Source organism: Temnothorax longispinosus, unplaced genomic scaffold (assembly GCF_030848805.1).
Source record: "Temnothorax longispinosus isolate EJ_2023e unplaced genomic scaffold, Tlon_JGU_v1 HiC_scaffold_33, whole genome shotgun sequence".
Taxonomy (NCBI): Eukaryota; Metazoa; Arthropoda; class Insecta; order Hymenoptera; family Formicidae; genus Temnothorax; species Temnothorax longispinosus.
The window spans coordinates 57,291-73,000 of NW_027270154.1; the positions used below are offsets into that span (position 1 = coordinate 57,291).

Sequence of the window (15,710 nt, forward strand, 5' to 3'; positions counted from 1 at the left end):
CTTGCGCCATCTTCTTCAGAATCATTTGTAGTGCTTTTCTTTTTGTTTATAGTTGCACCATTCAAAAGTTATTATATTTTTGCAATAAACAAAAAGAGTAACTTTACCAATTTTGGAGATATCTCAAATCCGCTTGCGCCATCTTCTTCAGAATCGTTTGTAGTTGTTTGTAGTGCTTTTCTTTTCGTTTGTAGTTGCACTGTTCAAAAGTTATTATATTTTTGCAATAAACAAAAAGAGTAACTTTGCCAATTTTGGAGATATCTCAAATCAGCTTGCGCCATCTTTTTCAGAAACGTTTGTAGTTGTTTGTAGTGCTTTTATTTTTGTTTATAGTTGCACTGTTCAAAAGTTATTATATTTTTGCAATAAACAAAAAGAGATAATTTTGAGAGACAATTTTGGAGATATTTTAAACGAAACGAAACGAAAACTATTACAAACAACTACAAACAATTCTACATCGAGTCGCGCAATTAGTTTTAAAATATTTCCAAAATTGGCAAAGTTACACTTCTGGTATATTGCAAAAATATCATAACTAGATATATATAGAACGGTGCAAATACAAACAAAAAAAAGAAGCGGATTTGAGATATCTCCAAAATTGGTAAAGTCACTGTTTTTGTTTATTGCAAAAATATAATAACTTTTGAATGGTGCAACTATAAACAAAAAGAAAAGCACTACAAACAACTACAAATGATTCTAAAGAAGATGGCGCAAACGGATTTGAGATATCTCAAAGTGGAGTGCGAGTAATTTTTTAATTTTTATCATTTTTAATGTATTAAACTACAAACGAAATTTTTGTTACTACAAACAACTACAAACAAAATGCTAACGTTTTCTGTAAAAAAATTAATTTTTCGGAAGTCGGGTGCCAGGTTCACGTAGGTTTGGTCCTTGTGGACCTGGAAGGCAACAACGAGAAATATACAGTAATTGTTAATTACGGAGATGCGGAAAAAGCCCGAAAAGATTACTACTACTACTACTAAATTAATATAATTAATATAATAATAAATAATTTCGATATTTTTATAAATCTGAAAACTGTTATTTATTTTATAGACATGACTTTTGCAACATTATTGTTTAAATACAAGATTCTTTTTTATACATATATTTAGAATAGGTGCTCCTATCGTCGTGTCACGTCGTGTCTAAGATAGGTTAAGATAGGTTATATTTCTTTCTTATACGGGTGCGTTTCGACATTCACTGGCAGTACTGGCAGTACTGTGGTCGTCGTTCCGTTATTCCAGCCTGAAAGTAACAGCAGCAATATAGAAACGCTCCTGCAGTTCTACTCAATGACGTCATATCGTCAGTACTTACAGTGAATATCGAAACACAGCCTTTGTCCTACTTTGGTGCGAACGTATACACATGCGCCGTAAGCGCGCTGGCTAGCGTCGCAAAAACCGTGTAGCTCGATGTCCTGACAGTCGGCACAACCCCTGATGCAGCGAGGAATCCGTAGCTGCTTGATATTGGGCAGCTGTAATTTAAACTGCAGCCATTGTGAGTATCCTGAGGCACTGACTCATCCCAATCAAGACCCGATCACCAGAAATCCTGTAATGCGAGTTTCGCAACTACGATGGTGGGGCCTAGCAAACCTAGCGGGTTGAACAATCGGGATACGTCGGATAATATTGAACGCTTGGTCACGGGACCGGAGACGAGGCTGCGTTCATAAGAGAATCGGAAGAAATCGCCATCCTGGTCCCAGAGAATGCCCAAAATACGAACATCGTTTTTCTTATCAAGCGATACAACTCTTTCTCCAAGACAGCTTACGCCCGTTAGCAGTTCGGGGCAATTAGATCCCCATTTGCTGAGTTCAAACGATGCTTCCCTAAGTAACTGTATAGTCTGATCGCGAATCGCGAGAGCGTCTTTGATTGAATCGGCGCCCGTGAGCATATCATTAACATAAAAGTTTCGTTTTACGCACAGTGAACCAAGAGGATATTCTCGCGCACGTTGCTTTGCATGATGCTTTATCGTATTTGTAGCCACGAAGGCGGCCGCAGCGGTTCCGTAGGTGACGACCACTGATTCATACATTTCAATCTTTGAATTGTTGTCTTTACGCCAGAAGATTCTGTGCAATCACGTTTGAGTAGGGTGAAGCCGTATTTGGCGATACATTTTTGTTATGTCAACCACAAGTACGAATTTGTGAATGCGAAAACGCAGGAGTATGGATGCGAGATCTTGCTGAACGACCGGACCGACAAGCATGAGATCGTTTAGAGAGAATCCGGTATCAGTTTTACACAAGGCGTTAAACACTACGCGTATCTTAGGTCCCTCAGCAGTTTCTTTAAAAACACAATGGTGAGGTATATAATAGACACCCTGTTCATTCGACGATTGCTCGCTTATTAGCTCCATGTGCCCTAACGCGATGTACTCCTCCATGAATTCGGAATAGAGCCCTTTTAAGGCAGGGTCGCTTTTCCAATGCGCGGAAACAATTCAATGCAATTTCCCTCAAATATCCGAGCTTGTCGGCCCAACCTTCCTTTAGAGGGAGTTTAACGACGTATTGGCCTTGCGGATCGCGACTAACAGTCTCCAAAAAGTGCCTTTCGCAGGCTTGCTCCTCAACAGTATAATTATTAGAATTGTTGGGAATGTCCTCCATGTGCCAAAACCGTTGGAGCTGATTTTGCAATTCGGCGTTGCTTATGGTAGCGTGAAGAACGACTACCCTCTGGTGTTGCGCGACGCGCGTACCCGTCCGACCATCCAAGATCCAACCGAACCTCGTCTTTTGTAGAATTGGATGGTTAACTGAGACCTTGATTTGCCCCACGCAAATGAGACTTCAAAAAACTTCCGCGCCGACAAGAATGTCAATATTCAAAGAGACGTGAAAATTAGGATCGGCAAATTCTATGTTTCGTGGTAGATTAAATGCCGATTTTTTCATGTTAAATGCAGGAACGCTGTCGGTCACGCGATTAGTTACTATGCAATCGAGAGTAACGGAAAACGAATTTAATCGCGACTGTAGTTTTACGTGAACTGCTTCTGTAGAACGCGTAGCTGTGCCATTTACTCCGGATATGGACATGCTCACGGAACGTGGTGTCAATCGCAAACTATTGAGACACTCCCGAGAAATTAGGTTAATTTGCGATCCCGAATCTAATAGGACGCGACAAGTCCTTTGGGATCCGTCCCCGATATAAACAAAAGCCACGGCAGTTGATAACAGTACGGATTTACCGTCCGATACGCTTGATGTGTGAGCAATCACCGCGTCCGGAACAGTTGGCCCCGATGGGCCTTTATCGGTTTTTTCGTTGCCGCTTGACTCCGCTTGTTCGGAGACCGTCGTCTGCAAGTGCAGCAATGTATTGTGTTTACGAGTGCAGGTCTTGCAGCCCCCAGACGTGCATTTGTTCGAAGTGTGAGCTGTCGACCGTAAGCAATTCAAGCATATCTTATGAGCGCAAGCTTCTGCTATCCGTTTGGGAATAGAAAGAGCCAAAAATTGCATCGATAAATGAGCTGCGCGCCCTGACAATATTCGCATTTCGCATTAAGGGCACCGAGAAGGGCACTATTGCATGATACCTTTTGCTTGGCATGTGGCTGAGAACGCGAGCTGCCACCAGATGGTTTGCAAGTAGCCTCGAGAACTCGGCATCGATGTGTTAGAAACTCGAAGAACTGTTTTAATAGGTTTGTTCGTGTTGCTTGCACTCCTTGCACTTATGTTCTGGTGAGTTTTCTAGTAAATCCAGAGAGTGTAGCGATTCCATGAGTTAATTGTAATTTCAACTCAAACGACAAAGTGCAGAATTGTCGAAATCAGTCGAAATGGCAGATCCACGTGAAATATTAAATTTGTTGGATATTTCAGATGACGAAGGAGAATTAGAATTACCTGTATTAATTCCTCCTATTTTACCTTGCCCACGATATGAAGAACGATATGGAAAGCGTAAAAAATATTTACTTCTAAACTGTAAAACAGGACAGCTACATATGTGATATAAAAGTTATTGAAAAAATAATTTGTATATATTTATAAATTACAGCTAATGAACTACTATATTTGATTGAAGTTTTATTAAATAATATGGAACGTGTACATCATATTAAAATAAATAATTATATTGAAGACATTGAGGTTATATTCACAGAGATTTTATCATGCATTTTCGCTTATCACGTGCAATAGTATACGAACTTATTGCACGTTTTGAGATATCAGACGTTTTTACATTTTTACAAGGTATTTTATTATAAATCTTATTGTTAGTAAGTAATTAACTATAATGTAGATTTTATTTTATATAGTAATGATATTTATTCAATTAAAAATTACAGAACATGTAGGATATGTACCAATAACAAATGAAAAACATATCTTAAGTTATTTATGGTTTCTTGGCCACGAAAGTGCAGGATATCGTGATGTAGCGGATCGATTTGGTGTTACAATAAGCACATTACATGTAATCATTACAAGAGTCACAATATTTTTAATGCAACTTGCTCCACAAATAATAAGATTTCCTTCATTAGAGGAGAAACAGGCAACAATGACATATTTTTTACAGCGAAAAGGATTTCCAGGAATTATGGTATAATCACATATTTGATGTACATTATTGATTTAATACCTGTACAGATACGTTAAATTATTATATAATATTTATTTTCAGGTGCTATAGATGGTACACACATCAGACTCGACAAGCCAGAAGAGGATCATGATTCTTGTTCGAGATCGTGCAATTCGGTACGGAAAATCGCGTCATTTCAGCAATTCAAGGCATAAGGCCAGATATTCTAACTTGCTCGCGTAACACGTATGCATGCAGGGAGGGCGGTCGACGAGATTCAATTTCCACCGTGTCGTCTTAACCGCATTGCAAATCGCCTCTTCAATATTAAATTCGTCAGTATAGCATGGATCTTTCTTTCGCTCATATTCCAGAAAGTTCGCTAATCGCCAGAAAAACATTGCCACAGCTGACCAAGTGAACAAACAAAGTCAAGCTACACAATAGAAAGGTCCATGCTATAAACAAAAGCGAGCGCAAACAAGTAACGATCCGCGGATCGTCACGTGCAAACAGTGACGTCAGCGCGATGACGTAGGGCTCCGACGGCCAATCACCCTCCCGAAAGTCATAGAAATTTGTCTGGAGGGAGTTTCGCCTCGGAGGTGATAAAACGACCGCCGCCTCGGCGCGGGATCGATTCTCGTTCGTAGATCACCCGCTAAAGTATCATCGTATACGACCGCTTGTACTTTGCTTCAACCGCATTTTCGCATTCGCGTAACCGCTCGCCGCTCTTGCCGTGCTAACCATTGTGCGCGCTCACGGCTTTTTCCTTCACTGGAAATATTAAAGACTCTGTAAATACTTGTAAATATAGACTTTATTTTTCATTTGTACTAGCTGTTCATTTTTGTTCTTTTTGTGGTCGTCTCGTTACCTCGCGCGATACCGCGCTAGCGCGTGCTTTCGAACAATTCTTATATTAACAAAAAACAATATTTTTCTATACATATGCAAGGAACAGTTGACCAAAATTTAAAATTCTTAGATGTTTTTATTGGCTATCCAGGATCCGTACACGATTCAAGAGTGTTTAGGGAATCTTCTTTGTAAAAATCTCTTCACCAAATTTGTTTAGGTCAGTGATAACTAACATCAACATAAACAAATTAATTTTAGTTTTGAGTTTAGCTTTTGGATTGGAACCACGTGAATTTATTTTATTCTTACGTTTTATGAACATTTCAGTTCATTTGATCGTCAGGGAAAAGCAATCTAATACAGTATCAGGATTTGATATAGCATCAAATTGTTTTTTCCTGACGAAGTAAACTGAAATGTTCGCGAAACATCAAAATGAAATAAAAAATTAACGCGTCTCTAACCCGGAAGCTAAACTCAATACATCGCGAAAGCCTCAAATATCAGATTAAGTAAGTTTTGATTTGTTAAACTACAATTTATTTTTTAGATGGATCTTACTTACTTGGAGATAGCGCATATCCATGTTTAGATTATTTAATGGTACCATACAGAGATACTGGACATTTAACTCAAGCGCAAAGACATTTCAATCAAAAATTAAATTCATGTCGTGTCATAATTGAGAATGCATTTGATTGTTTGAAACAACGCTTCAGACAATTGCATTATTTTAAATTGCGGGACATTGTACGCATGGTTCAAATTATACACGCTTGTTGCGTTTTGCATAATTTAGCACACGTAGACGATTTGGAGTTTTTAGAGCCTCCAGTTGATGATGAGTATCCTGATCCAGAAGCGATTATAAATAATGCTAAAAATAATAATGAGATAATTCCTGAAAATCAGCGTGCCCGTGAATTGCGAGACGAGTTATGCCGTCAATTATTTGTACGACATCATTAAGAAAGATAAATTTTTTTTTATTGTTCTCCAATGTATTTAAAGCATTACCTGATGTTCTTGTAAAATATAATATTTATAAATAAAAAAAAATTTTTTTTTAAATAAATTTATTTATTTACACCATGTTTAAATCATAATACTTAAAGTTATTAATACCCTTTAATTGTATACATATAGAAACTTTTTTATTTTAACAGTCTTTATAATTATACTTATGTTACGATATGTAGGGACATTAATTTAACCGGCACAGTCGTAAACGCTATTAGTAATTATTACAAGTAATAATATAAATTATATATTTATATATATCTATTACAATGTTACGTTCCCGAGAGAGTAGGAGGGTAACAGCCACTTCTACACTCAGGTATCTCGCTTGCGGTTAGCGGGGTCGTGGGGTGCCTCGCTGCCGCGGGGGGAACGCCGTAAGCGGTGGGCGAGGGGGTCGAGGGACGGTGTTAAGGGTCATCGGAGGGGGGGCTATGCGGAGGGAAAGTCCCTAGGCGGGCGAGGGGGGGAGCGCGACGCGGGGGGACGGCTGTTTACTGGTATTTGTGGGGACCTTGTTGGGAGTAAATTCCCTAGGCGGGTAAATAGGGAATATCGCGCCGCAGGGCCGCCAACGGGGCTCGGCGCGGGGGACGCGGGCGTTCCAAGGGGAACGCTCGGAGCGGCGCTCCCGCCGTTACCGACCGTTTTGGAAAATCGCGCGCTTATTTTTTTGGCTCGCGCGCGTCCGGGCGCGTCCGAACTCGCACGAACTTGTTCGAACTCGTTTGAGGTCGCTTCTCTCGACGTTCCGCGAAAATGCGTTCAAGGTCGTTCGTTTCGCGGGTCTCGATCGCCTTTCTTCGTTGTTGTTTTTTTCTCGGTGCAAAGGTTGTTTCGATCCGCGTCGCGGACGACGCGATCGCCGCAATTTCGGGGGGTAAGCATGGTCGCGCGGAGATAGGTATACGGATCTGGGAAAAAGGAGGAAAAAGAAAGAGAGAGAACGCACAGATGAGATACGTAGTTTATTTTATTTAGAAAAAAATACATGCGCGTCGACGCGCGTTTACATTGTTTCGCGCGTATGAATATATATATTTGTAGACGCGACATTATTAGGATCGGAAACAGAGCGCGGCGATCTCGCAGTCGACGATGTTGTCAGGGTCGAAGAAATTGCTTTTCAGTATCGCAGTTTGAACCGAGGTATCCGTCTTGATCGCGTGGGCGGCTATCTCCCGATAGCGCGAATACTTCGCGTCGATCTCCTCGGTCGCCGTGCTCAGCGCCGAGACGACGCGATCGACGCAAAATTGGAAATCGTACAGCGTGAGCAGGGTTTTGAGCACCATCGCCACGCGAGCCAAGTTGGGTAGCTCCATACGTAGGATCGGCGTCTTGTTGATCACTCCGAATCGCAGCGTCATCCCTTCGATCGACATCGGCGAGGGGGGGGGGGGCGAGTTTCGTCGGAGAGACCGCGTTTCATGCACGACAATATGTCGCGTTTGCGCTCGACCAGTCCTTTCCACATGTCGAGCGTCAGGGAGACCTCCCTGCCTTGTTTGTCTCCCAGGGCGATATCCACGTACGAAGGCGTGGTGTTTGTGCTGTACCATGGTGACTTGATCGTGATACCTATGGCTATGTACTTGTAGCCAGTCGTCGTCAGCAGATAACGCGTAGTCAGTACGCGCACCGCGGGCAATTCGACGGGCAAGTCGGTGGGAGGGCGAGAGCTGGAACGCGACTCCTGACGATGACGACGATAATGACGATCGTCCTCAACGAGCGCGTCGGTGGGAGGATGAGAGCTGCGACGCGACTCCTGGCGATGAGGACGATAATGACAATTGTCCATCAAACTGATCTTTCGTATTTTATTGCCGTTGTCGTTCGCCTCCGAATCCGCCGTTTCCGGAGGGGAAATACCCCTCGGCGCGGGTCGATCGGCCAACGTCGAGAACATTTCGCGCTGCGCGCTGCGGTAACCGTTCGTTTCTGATTTTTTTTCGACGCGTCCTATTCGGCCGACGATGCGACACTGATGGCCTTGGGGGACACATTGGTATAAGTAGGAAAGATCTGACTTATGCCGCGCGTGGCGTGGTGTGGGAAATTTTCGCGGTCCTCTACTTTCTTCGGCGGATGCGGAGATCAGAGAGCCGAACGCCGGTGTCGTCATCGTCCGAATAATCGCTCGCCGCTGACGTTAATGAGTTATCGTTGAGGCGTACGATTCGATCGAGGAGATCGCGCAACTGCTGCAACAGTTCGGCCCTAGGGCAGACGATATTTAGTTCCGCAGATCGAATTTACCGGCCGACGAGACGGGCCTCGTAAATTCGTTGAATTTGTAGAATTGTGCCCGAGTGATGAAGTACAGATTGACGTCGACGTAGCGAAAGATCGACGTCACGCCGGTCGGTATTCCGGGAAACGTCGCCTCGAGGGGCGTAAATTTGGCGACTCTCTTGTCCTTGTCGCATTCGTCTATCTCGCCCACCGCGTTACCGTTGAACACCACAAAGGAACGTCCTCTGTGGGTGTTCACCGCTCCGTTGATCAACGTGTTTTCGGGAAATCCGAGTTCTTGCAAGGTCTTCGGCCAACCTGGCTGGAGACTAAATTCCGGATATTGAACCAAGTATACCAAATTATCTACGAACACCACGAGATCGCCGGACGGGGATTGATAGGCGGCGGTCACGCGCGTGTAATTGTCGTGAAGAAAGCTCATGTGATTCGAAAGAGCTAAAGGTCCGTTGTACGTCCTACCGTCCAGATCGATCGACCAAACGTAACGCTTGTACGAGATGTACATTCGATTTTCCAAAATCAATATCCCGTTCACGCGATCGAGGCTGCACAGGTCCGGCGATGGCGGCGGCGGCGGCGGCGGCAGCGTCCGATGCGGGGGCTCGTTCGTACTTTTTTCACCGTACAAACGTTGAATGTCGGCGATGTCGTTTCGGTCGAGCTTCACCGGATACTGCTGGTCCGGCTGTATCGCGAACATCACCGATGTTTTGCGCCTGTTGTGCACCAATCCGAGAGAGTGGCCGATCTCGTGCGTCAGCGTGTAATGCAGGGAGAATCCATCCGCGAGATGTTTATTGATGTAAATGTGCCACGGTTCGTCCCCGTCGACGTGCACCTCGGAGACGAACCCCGTTTGGTCCGTCGGGAGAGACGCGTGGGCGAGCACGTTGCCAGGACCGTCGAATTTGTCCGAGCAAATTGCTCCGTTTACCTTGGTATTCGTGTTATAGTGACGTAGGCGTCGCCAAGATATTACAATGTCGGCATTCGTTTCGGAGCGTTCGAACGTCAATGCCGAATGCTGCGACCACAGGTCGAACGCGGCCCGCGCCGTGCTCAGCTCGGTCTCGTCGGCTAAGTGAAAATGCCACGTCAGGTGCGTCTTCGGCCATTTGGATAGGCTCGCTTTCGTTCCGTGCTTCAGGATATCTCGGAAACCGCATAGCGGTTTACTCATCAATTGCAGCGTTTCGTTGTTGGGCGTTCCGTCGCCGGGTAAATCGTAGTAATTCTGAAAATCCTCGAAGGCTTTGCGAAGATCGTCGTTTCGTCTCTGAGCCGGAACCGCGTCTACGTTTTTGGACAGATATCCGTATTTCTGCAGGTAATCGAACGTGAGCGCGTAATTTTCGTCCGTAATTATGGGATTGATGCACCTCGCGGCGATAAAACACGCGGTTAACGCGATTACGCGCGCGAGCCACATTGTCGAGAGCGAAAGAGACGGCGGAACTGCGATGACGGCGCGTTGCGATTCGAGCGCGATCTCGACGAGCGCTCCGGATGCGAACGTTTACGCGAGGACGCTCGTTAGCGATAATGCGGATAGGTGGCGGCGGGGTGTCTCGGGCGGGAAAAAATGTGTCGAAGAATCCGGCGGATGAGTCGGCCTGATAAAAATGCATTATTTTCCTCGATGTATTTTTCTTCGAGGCAAAAACGCTGTTCTTGTTACATTTTTTTTACCGCAATATCTTCCTTTTGTCGCGCTATCTCGGCGCGGATAGGTGCGACGGCGGGGTCTCGGGTGGAAAAATTGCGTCGACGATTCCGGCGGATGAGTCGGTTTGATAAAATGCATTATTTTCCTCGATGTATTTTTTCTCGACGCAAAAAAATGCTATTCTTAGTATATTTTTTTACCGCAACATCCTTTTTTTACCATATATAAGAACTTCGAGACTAGACTTGGGTGTAGTCTATCCACAGCACTATCACGAACAGTTATTTCTTAAACGTTGTGAAACGAAAGAAAAAATGGAAAAGTTAAACGATATTAAAAGTGTAGTCGATTTTTTGCAAATAAACACCACCTTTCTGGTGAGGGTGGTAGAAGAGTTTGCGGATTCTATGCGACTGTTGCAGCTCCGACTGAGAAACATACAGGAAAGAGTTCCCTCGTGTATTCAAATGTCGGTTCGCATCGACGAGGACTCCGTAATACTGGAGCGATCGTAAGTAGATTTGCTAAATATAATCACATAACATTTTTTATATTTTATATTTGTTAATTATATTTATATTCTGTTTGGTAGAGCCATCGTCGCCTCCCTGGTAAAAAAATCGCGTAACCAAATACGGTTGTTTGTGACAAAAATTCGCGCGATGCATCGCGATGTCGCGCGGCTGACCTCACCGATCGAGGAGCCTTCGGGTGCGGGGAGTGCGCTCGCGAGAGAGAGAAAGAGAGAGAGAGAGAGAGAGAAAGAGAGAGAGAGAAAGACAATGACGGCGACGAGGAGGAGGAGTCATCAGGTGCGGGACAGTGCGGTCACGAGAAAGTTATAAACATCGACGACGACGATACTCTCCCTGAGAGTTGGCCTTGCTCCCAAAAGAAATGAAAAAAAATGCAAAATACAATTTAACAAATATCATATTTCATATATTTTGAAAAAATATATAATATAAATAAATTTTTTAAATTCTCGATATTAGTTGATAGAAGTTTATGTATGATATGCCATATATAATATTTTATTACAAATAAATATTAACAGTGAAAATAAATCATAATTTTTATTATACATACTATTGGAAATATAATCAGGGACGACTTGAAATGTGGTGAGATGAGCAGGGAACACAACAATCTTGGTCTTGGTACACTCTGAATACTGTCTTTATTATATATAAGTATATCACACTCTGTAACTTAAACCGTAACTAACACGTCTGAACATGACGGAGATCGAGGCTCTTGTGAGCACCACTGATGCCCGCACGCACGCGTGGCGCGCCGAGTCGCGCCGCCAACCGGGGGCTGCCCTCTAGAAGGGCGGGAACTTATTGCTCGTTCAAAGTCTTCTCCCAACACTCCCTCCCTTTGGGCGAGCGATCCACGGGTCCTCTCTAAGTTTCCTCTTTATCTGAAACATAACAAGAATTAGTTATCGACTAAAATTAATCTCTAACTTTGTCTAAACTCTATATTCATTATTTTATCTCTCAGATACACAAATGCTTCTGGAGGTAAAGGTTTTGTCATAATGTCTGCCAAATTCTCTTTGGTCTTTATCCATTCGACTTTTACCTTCCCTTAATCAACACACTGCTTGATAAAATCTCCATGAGTGTCATCCATATGTTTTCTGTTTCTAGTTTCTTCTTTTTCTTCTAAGTTTTTCTTTATTTCTTCTAAGTCGTCATCAAACATTTTAAGTTTGTGACTTCTATCCATCTTAGTGCAGTTTCTTGCTGCTCTGTTGTCATGACTCTATAAATTTTCTCGTGCTTGGATACCAGAGTATATAGTATATATCCAGTGTCAGTATATCCCACTAACACACCAATAGCTGTCTTGTCGAATTTCGACGTAGGCTTTGGTACTCTTGCATATCCAATGCATCCGAATTTCTTTATTTGTTCAAAATGACAACTTGTTTCTGATAAAAACTTCTTCAACGGGATCTCATACTCTAAAGTCTTATGTGGAGATCTGTTGTACGCATGCACAGCAGCGTCAACTGCCAACTCCCACATACTCTTTAGTAATCCCGAGTCGAGCATATATGTTCTTACTTTCTCTTTCAACGTTCTGTTGAACCTTTCTGCAACTTCCTTGTCTTGATCTGACTTTGCATAGCATAGCTTTTCTTCTTTTCCTTGTAGATTTCTGGCGGATATAAGATATTTCTCTAGAGCCTCTCCCGATTAATCTTTTGTCTTTAGAGAGTAGGCTTTTGCTAATCTAGAATAGTCATCTATAAAAGTGATTATAAACCTCTTTTGTCCTGGATAGGATGTAGGTTTTATTGGACCTATGATGTTCGTATGTATTACCTGTAGTGGTCTCTGTGCTCTATTTCTGTTTTCTTTAAACGGCAGTTTTGCCATCTTTGCCATTATACATACTTCACACTCTAATATAAAGTTATCAAACTTTACATTCTCTAATCTCTTTTCTACTTTTTGTAATTGTTTTAGATAGTTTAACGATGCATGACCTAATCTAACATGCCATAACATCACCTCATTTATTTTCTCTAGTTTCTTTACTTTTTCAATTACTGAGCTTTCACACATTTCTTCTATATTCTCTATTGTCTGTATATCTTCTAACTTAATGACTTGATCGAGTTCAGCATTATTGTGTTCTATATTTTCATTTTCGTTCACATTTGTGAGCTCTCCCTCATTCTCCCTCCCAATCGCAGAGCCAACATTATCCCTCTCATCTAACTCTCCCTCCGAAATTGATAATTCATTGGTCTGAATGTTTGCTTGCGATTGTTTAGGAAGCTCACTATGTGGAACAATTTCTGCTCTACATCTGTAAATTCCTTTAAGAACTATTTTATTTGTCAGTTTATTGTAAACTTTAAACACTTTATCATCTAATGAAATGTTTGCAAGCTCATTTTTATTCGCGCATTTAATAACTCTATCTTTACATTTTTCAAACTTTGACAGAATAAAATTCTTATTTACAATATGATCCGTAGCACCCGAATCTGCAGTAAAATTGACTACCTCTTTTGAACTATCTCTATCTTCTATTAATTTAACCATGTATTATTTACCTTCTTCTGATTCTCCTTCATTTGCTGTTTTCGTTGATATAGGTTTCTCAGCTGGTTGTATCTTGGTTATTTTCCCTTTGTTATCTACTCTTTTTGTGCCTTTTTGCACAAATCTACCCTTTTTCTTTATGTTTTTATTAACGGTTTTATTTAAATACCTTTTTCCTCTAGCTTTGTTCGCCTGGGCTTCGGCACTCGGACAATTATCACCCTTGTGACCTCGTACTTCCTGGCAGTAGTAACAAAACCAGGCACCAAATTCTATTAGTGGACAGTCCTTTGCCATATGACCCATTCGGTTGCATCTGTAGCATTTCACTTGTTTCATGTTCTCTTCTGCAGCAGCCCTCTGTACCCTGACTTCGGGTTTCTCTAATTTTTCTCTATTCTCGTTTTTAGTCTCTGCTTCTAACTGCATCATAAAAGACTTTATTTCATCTATGTTCATTTCTTTAAGATTAGTTTGTCTTCTAATTAAATCTACATTCCTCAGCTCTGGTACATTAATTGACACAGCCTGATAAAGTGCAGATCTAATCTCTTGTTCTGCGAGGGGTACCGCATCTTCACATGATTCATATTCTCTAATTATTGAATCGAAGCGTTCACAAAAATCACTTACTTTTTCGTCTTTTCTCATTTTAATTTGATAGAGTTTAGCTCGTACCGATGCATGAGTAACGTTTACTTCACTCTTTTTATATCCTCTCAATTTCTTCAAAATTTCTTTCGGATCTTTTTCATGTAGAATCCTTTTATGATAGTTTTCATCTAAATGATTGATTATTATATCTCTAACTAGACTTTTTCTCTTAGCAACTTTTAGTTCGGAGAGATTTTCTGGACTTTCAATGTTTGAATCTATTACATCTAACAACTCGTTATTCATTAACTCAGATTTTAAATAATCCATCCAAAGATCAAAGTTGGATTTTTGCGTCAGCTTATATTCTCTTCTAATATGCAACCTTTGACTGTTCAATTCCAATTCTATAGCTCTTTTCATTGTCTCTAAACTCCTATCTTTTTCGGCTGAACAGACTGTTATTTCATTTAATTTTCTCTTTTTAGACTCTACCTCTAGTTCTTTAACCGTTTGTTTACTGTTTTCTACTGAACTTTGGGTATCTTTATTGCTTACCTCTAAACGTCTAAGTTTAACTTTTTCTTTCTCTAAGTTTAAACGGGAGACTTCCACCATATTCTCCATCATCTCGGTGGCCTTCGTCATTACTTTATCCAGCATCTGCATCGAATTGTCCATTTTTGCGACCAATTTTTCTTGCTTTTCATAAAGTATCTTTGTCCCTATAGGTAGTACAGGACGATTTTCAGCCCATTCTCTATTCACATCTATGTTTTATATTATCTTTGGTTTGCCGCGTTTCGGGAATGCACCCTTTGCTTCAGTCTCCTTCTTGTCTTTTGCTTCTATACGGAATTTTGGAATTACTATTTTTATTTTCTCTGAATGCATATATATATTATTCTTCTGGACTACTTCTGGACTTTATTTTCAAAAAAATACTCTCTTACCTCTATCTTTTCTTACTGTCTCCTCGTTTTTATCTTTTGCTTCTCTATCTATTACCGTGATAAAGCTGCTATCGCTGTCGTAGTCGACCAGCGCATCTTGGCCTTCTTCTTCTTCCATCTATATCGGGATTTAAATATCAATTGAATATTAGCATTCCTCTTTTGACAAGATAAACCAACATTCGTATTGACAAATAATAATTTACAATTTCTATCACTAGATCTCTTTCAGCGATAAAAATTTAATGCTTATGAGGCTATATAGAACGCACTGCAATTCACAATAACCCCAAAGCGAGAAAACCACGCGCCTCTGCAGGGCTATCCGCACGCGCACACCACTGTCCGTTGCGATCCCCAGCACTGCTGAAAAGATCTATGGGAGCTCGGGTTGATCACGCACACGCACGGGGCCCATACAAATTTACGCGGCTTCCCTAAACAGTAATCAAGCTACACCGCACAGCAAGTCATGCTCAATTACCGACCCGATACATATCGATTTCAAAAAAAATAAACTCATATAGAGTCATATAAAGTTTTTATACATACGCATACATTTACATGTATCGCAATCTAGCCATCTAGCATACGCATACATTTACATGTATCGTAATCTAGCCATCTAGCATCGATGCCATGTTGTTAGTTGAAATCGATTATGTGTTTGTGCGCGCCCAGCAACAAG

At 41.7% G+C, this 15,710-nt stretch overlaps 2 protein-coding genes and 1 pseudogene across 3 annotated transcripts; 1 reads left to right on the plus strand and 2 right to left on the minus strand.

The window, feature by feature from the left end:
- The first annotated feature begins 4,179 nt into the window (after positions 1 to 4,179).
- Positions 4,180 to 6,428, plus strand: LOC139824328 (putative nuclease HARBI1; annotated as a pseudogene).
- A 2,290-nt stretch (positions 6,429 to 8,718) lies between these two features.
- On the minus strand, positions 8,719 to 10,170 carry LOC139824329 (matrix metalloproteinase-18-like). Its single transcript, XM_071796859.1, has one exon. The coding sequence runs from the start codon at positions 10,168 to 10,170 to the stop codon at positions 8,719 to 8,721; it is 1,452 nt and encodes a 483-aa protein (XP_071652960.1).
- A 1,339-nt stretch (positions 10,171 to 11,509) lies between these two features.
- Positions 11,510 to 14,772, minus strand: LOC139824342 (uncharacterized). 2 transcript variants are annotated; one of them, XR_011735080.1, is made up of 2 exons: positions 14,628 to 14,768; positions 11,510 to 11,833 (listed from the first exon to the last, which is right to left on the minus strand). XR_011735080.1 is itself a non-coding variant. In XM_071796872.1 (2 exons), the coding sequence occupies exons 1-2, from the start codon at positions 14,748 to 14,750 to the stop codon at positions 13,479 to 13,481; spliced, it is 543 nt and encodes a 180-aa protein (XP_071652973.1). In that variant the 5' UTR covers positions 14,751 to 14,772; the 3' UTR covers positions 12,578 to 13,478. The 2 variants fall into 2 exon arrangements, 1 of the variants encoding a protein (XP_071652973.1); XM_071796872.1 differs by lacking the exon at positions 11,510 to 11,833 and adding an exon at positions 12,578 to 13,898 and having other exon boundaries at positions 14,628 to 14,772.
- Positions 14,773 to 15,710: the final 938 nt, after the last annotated feature.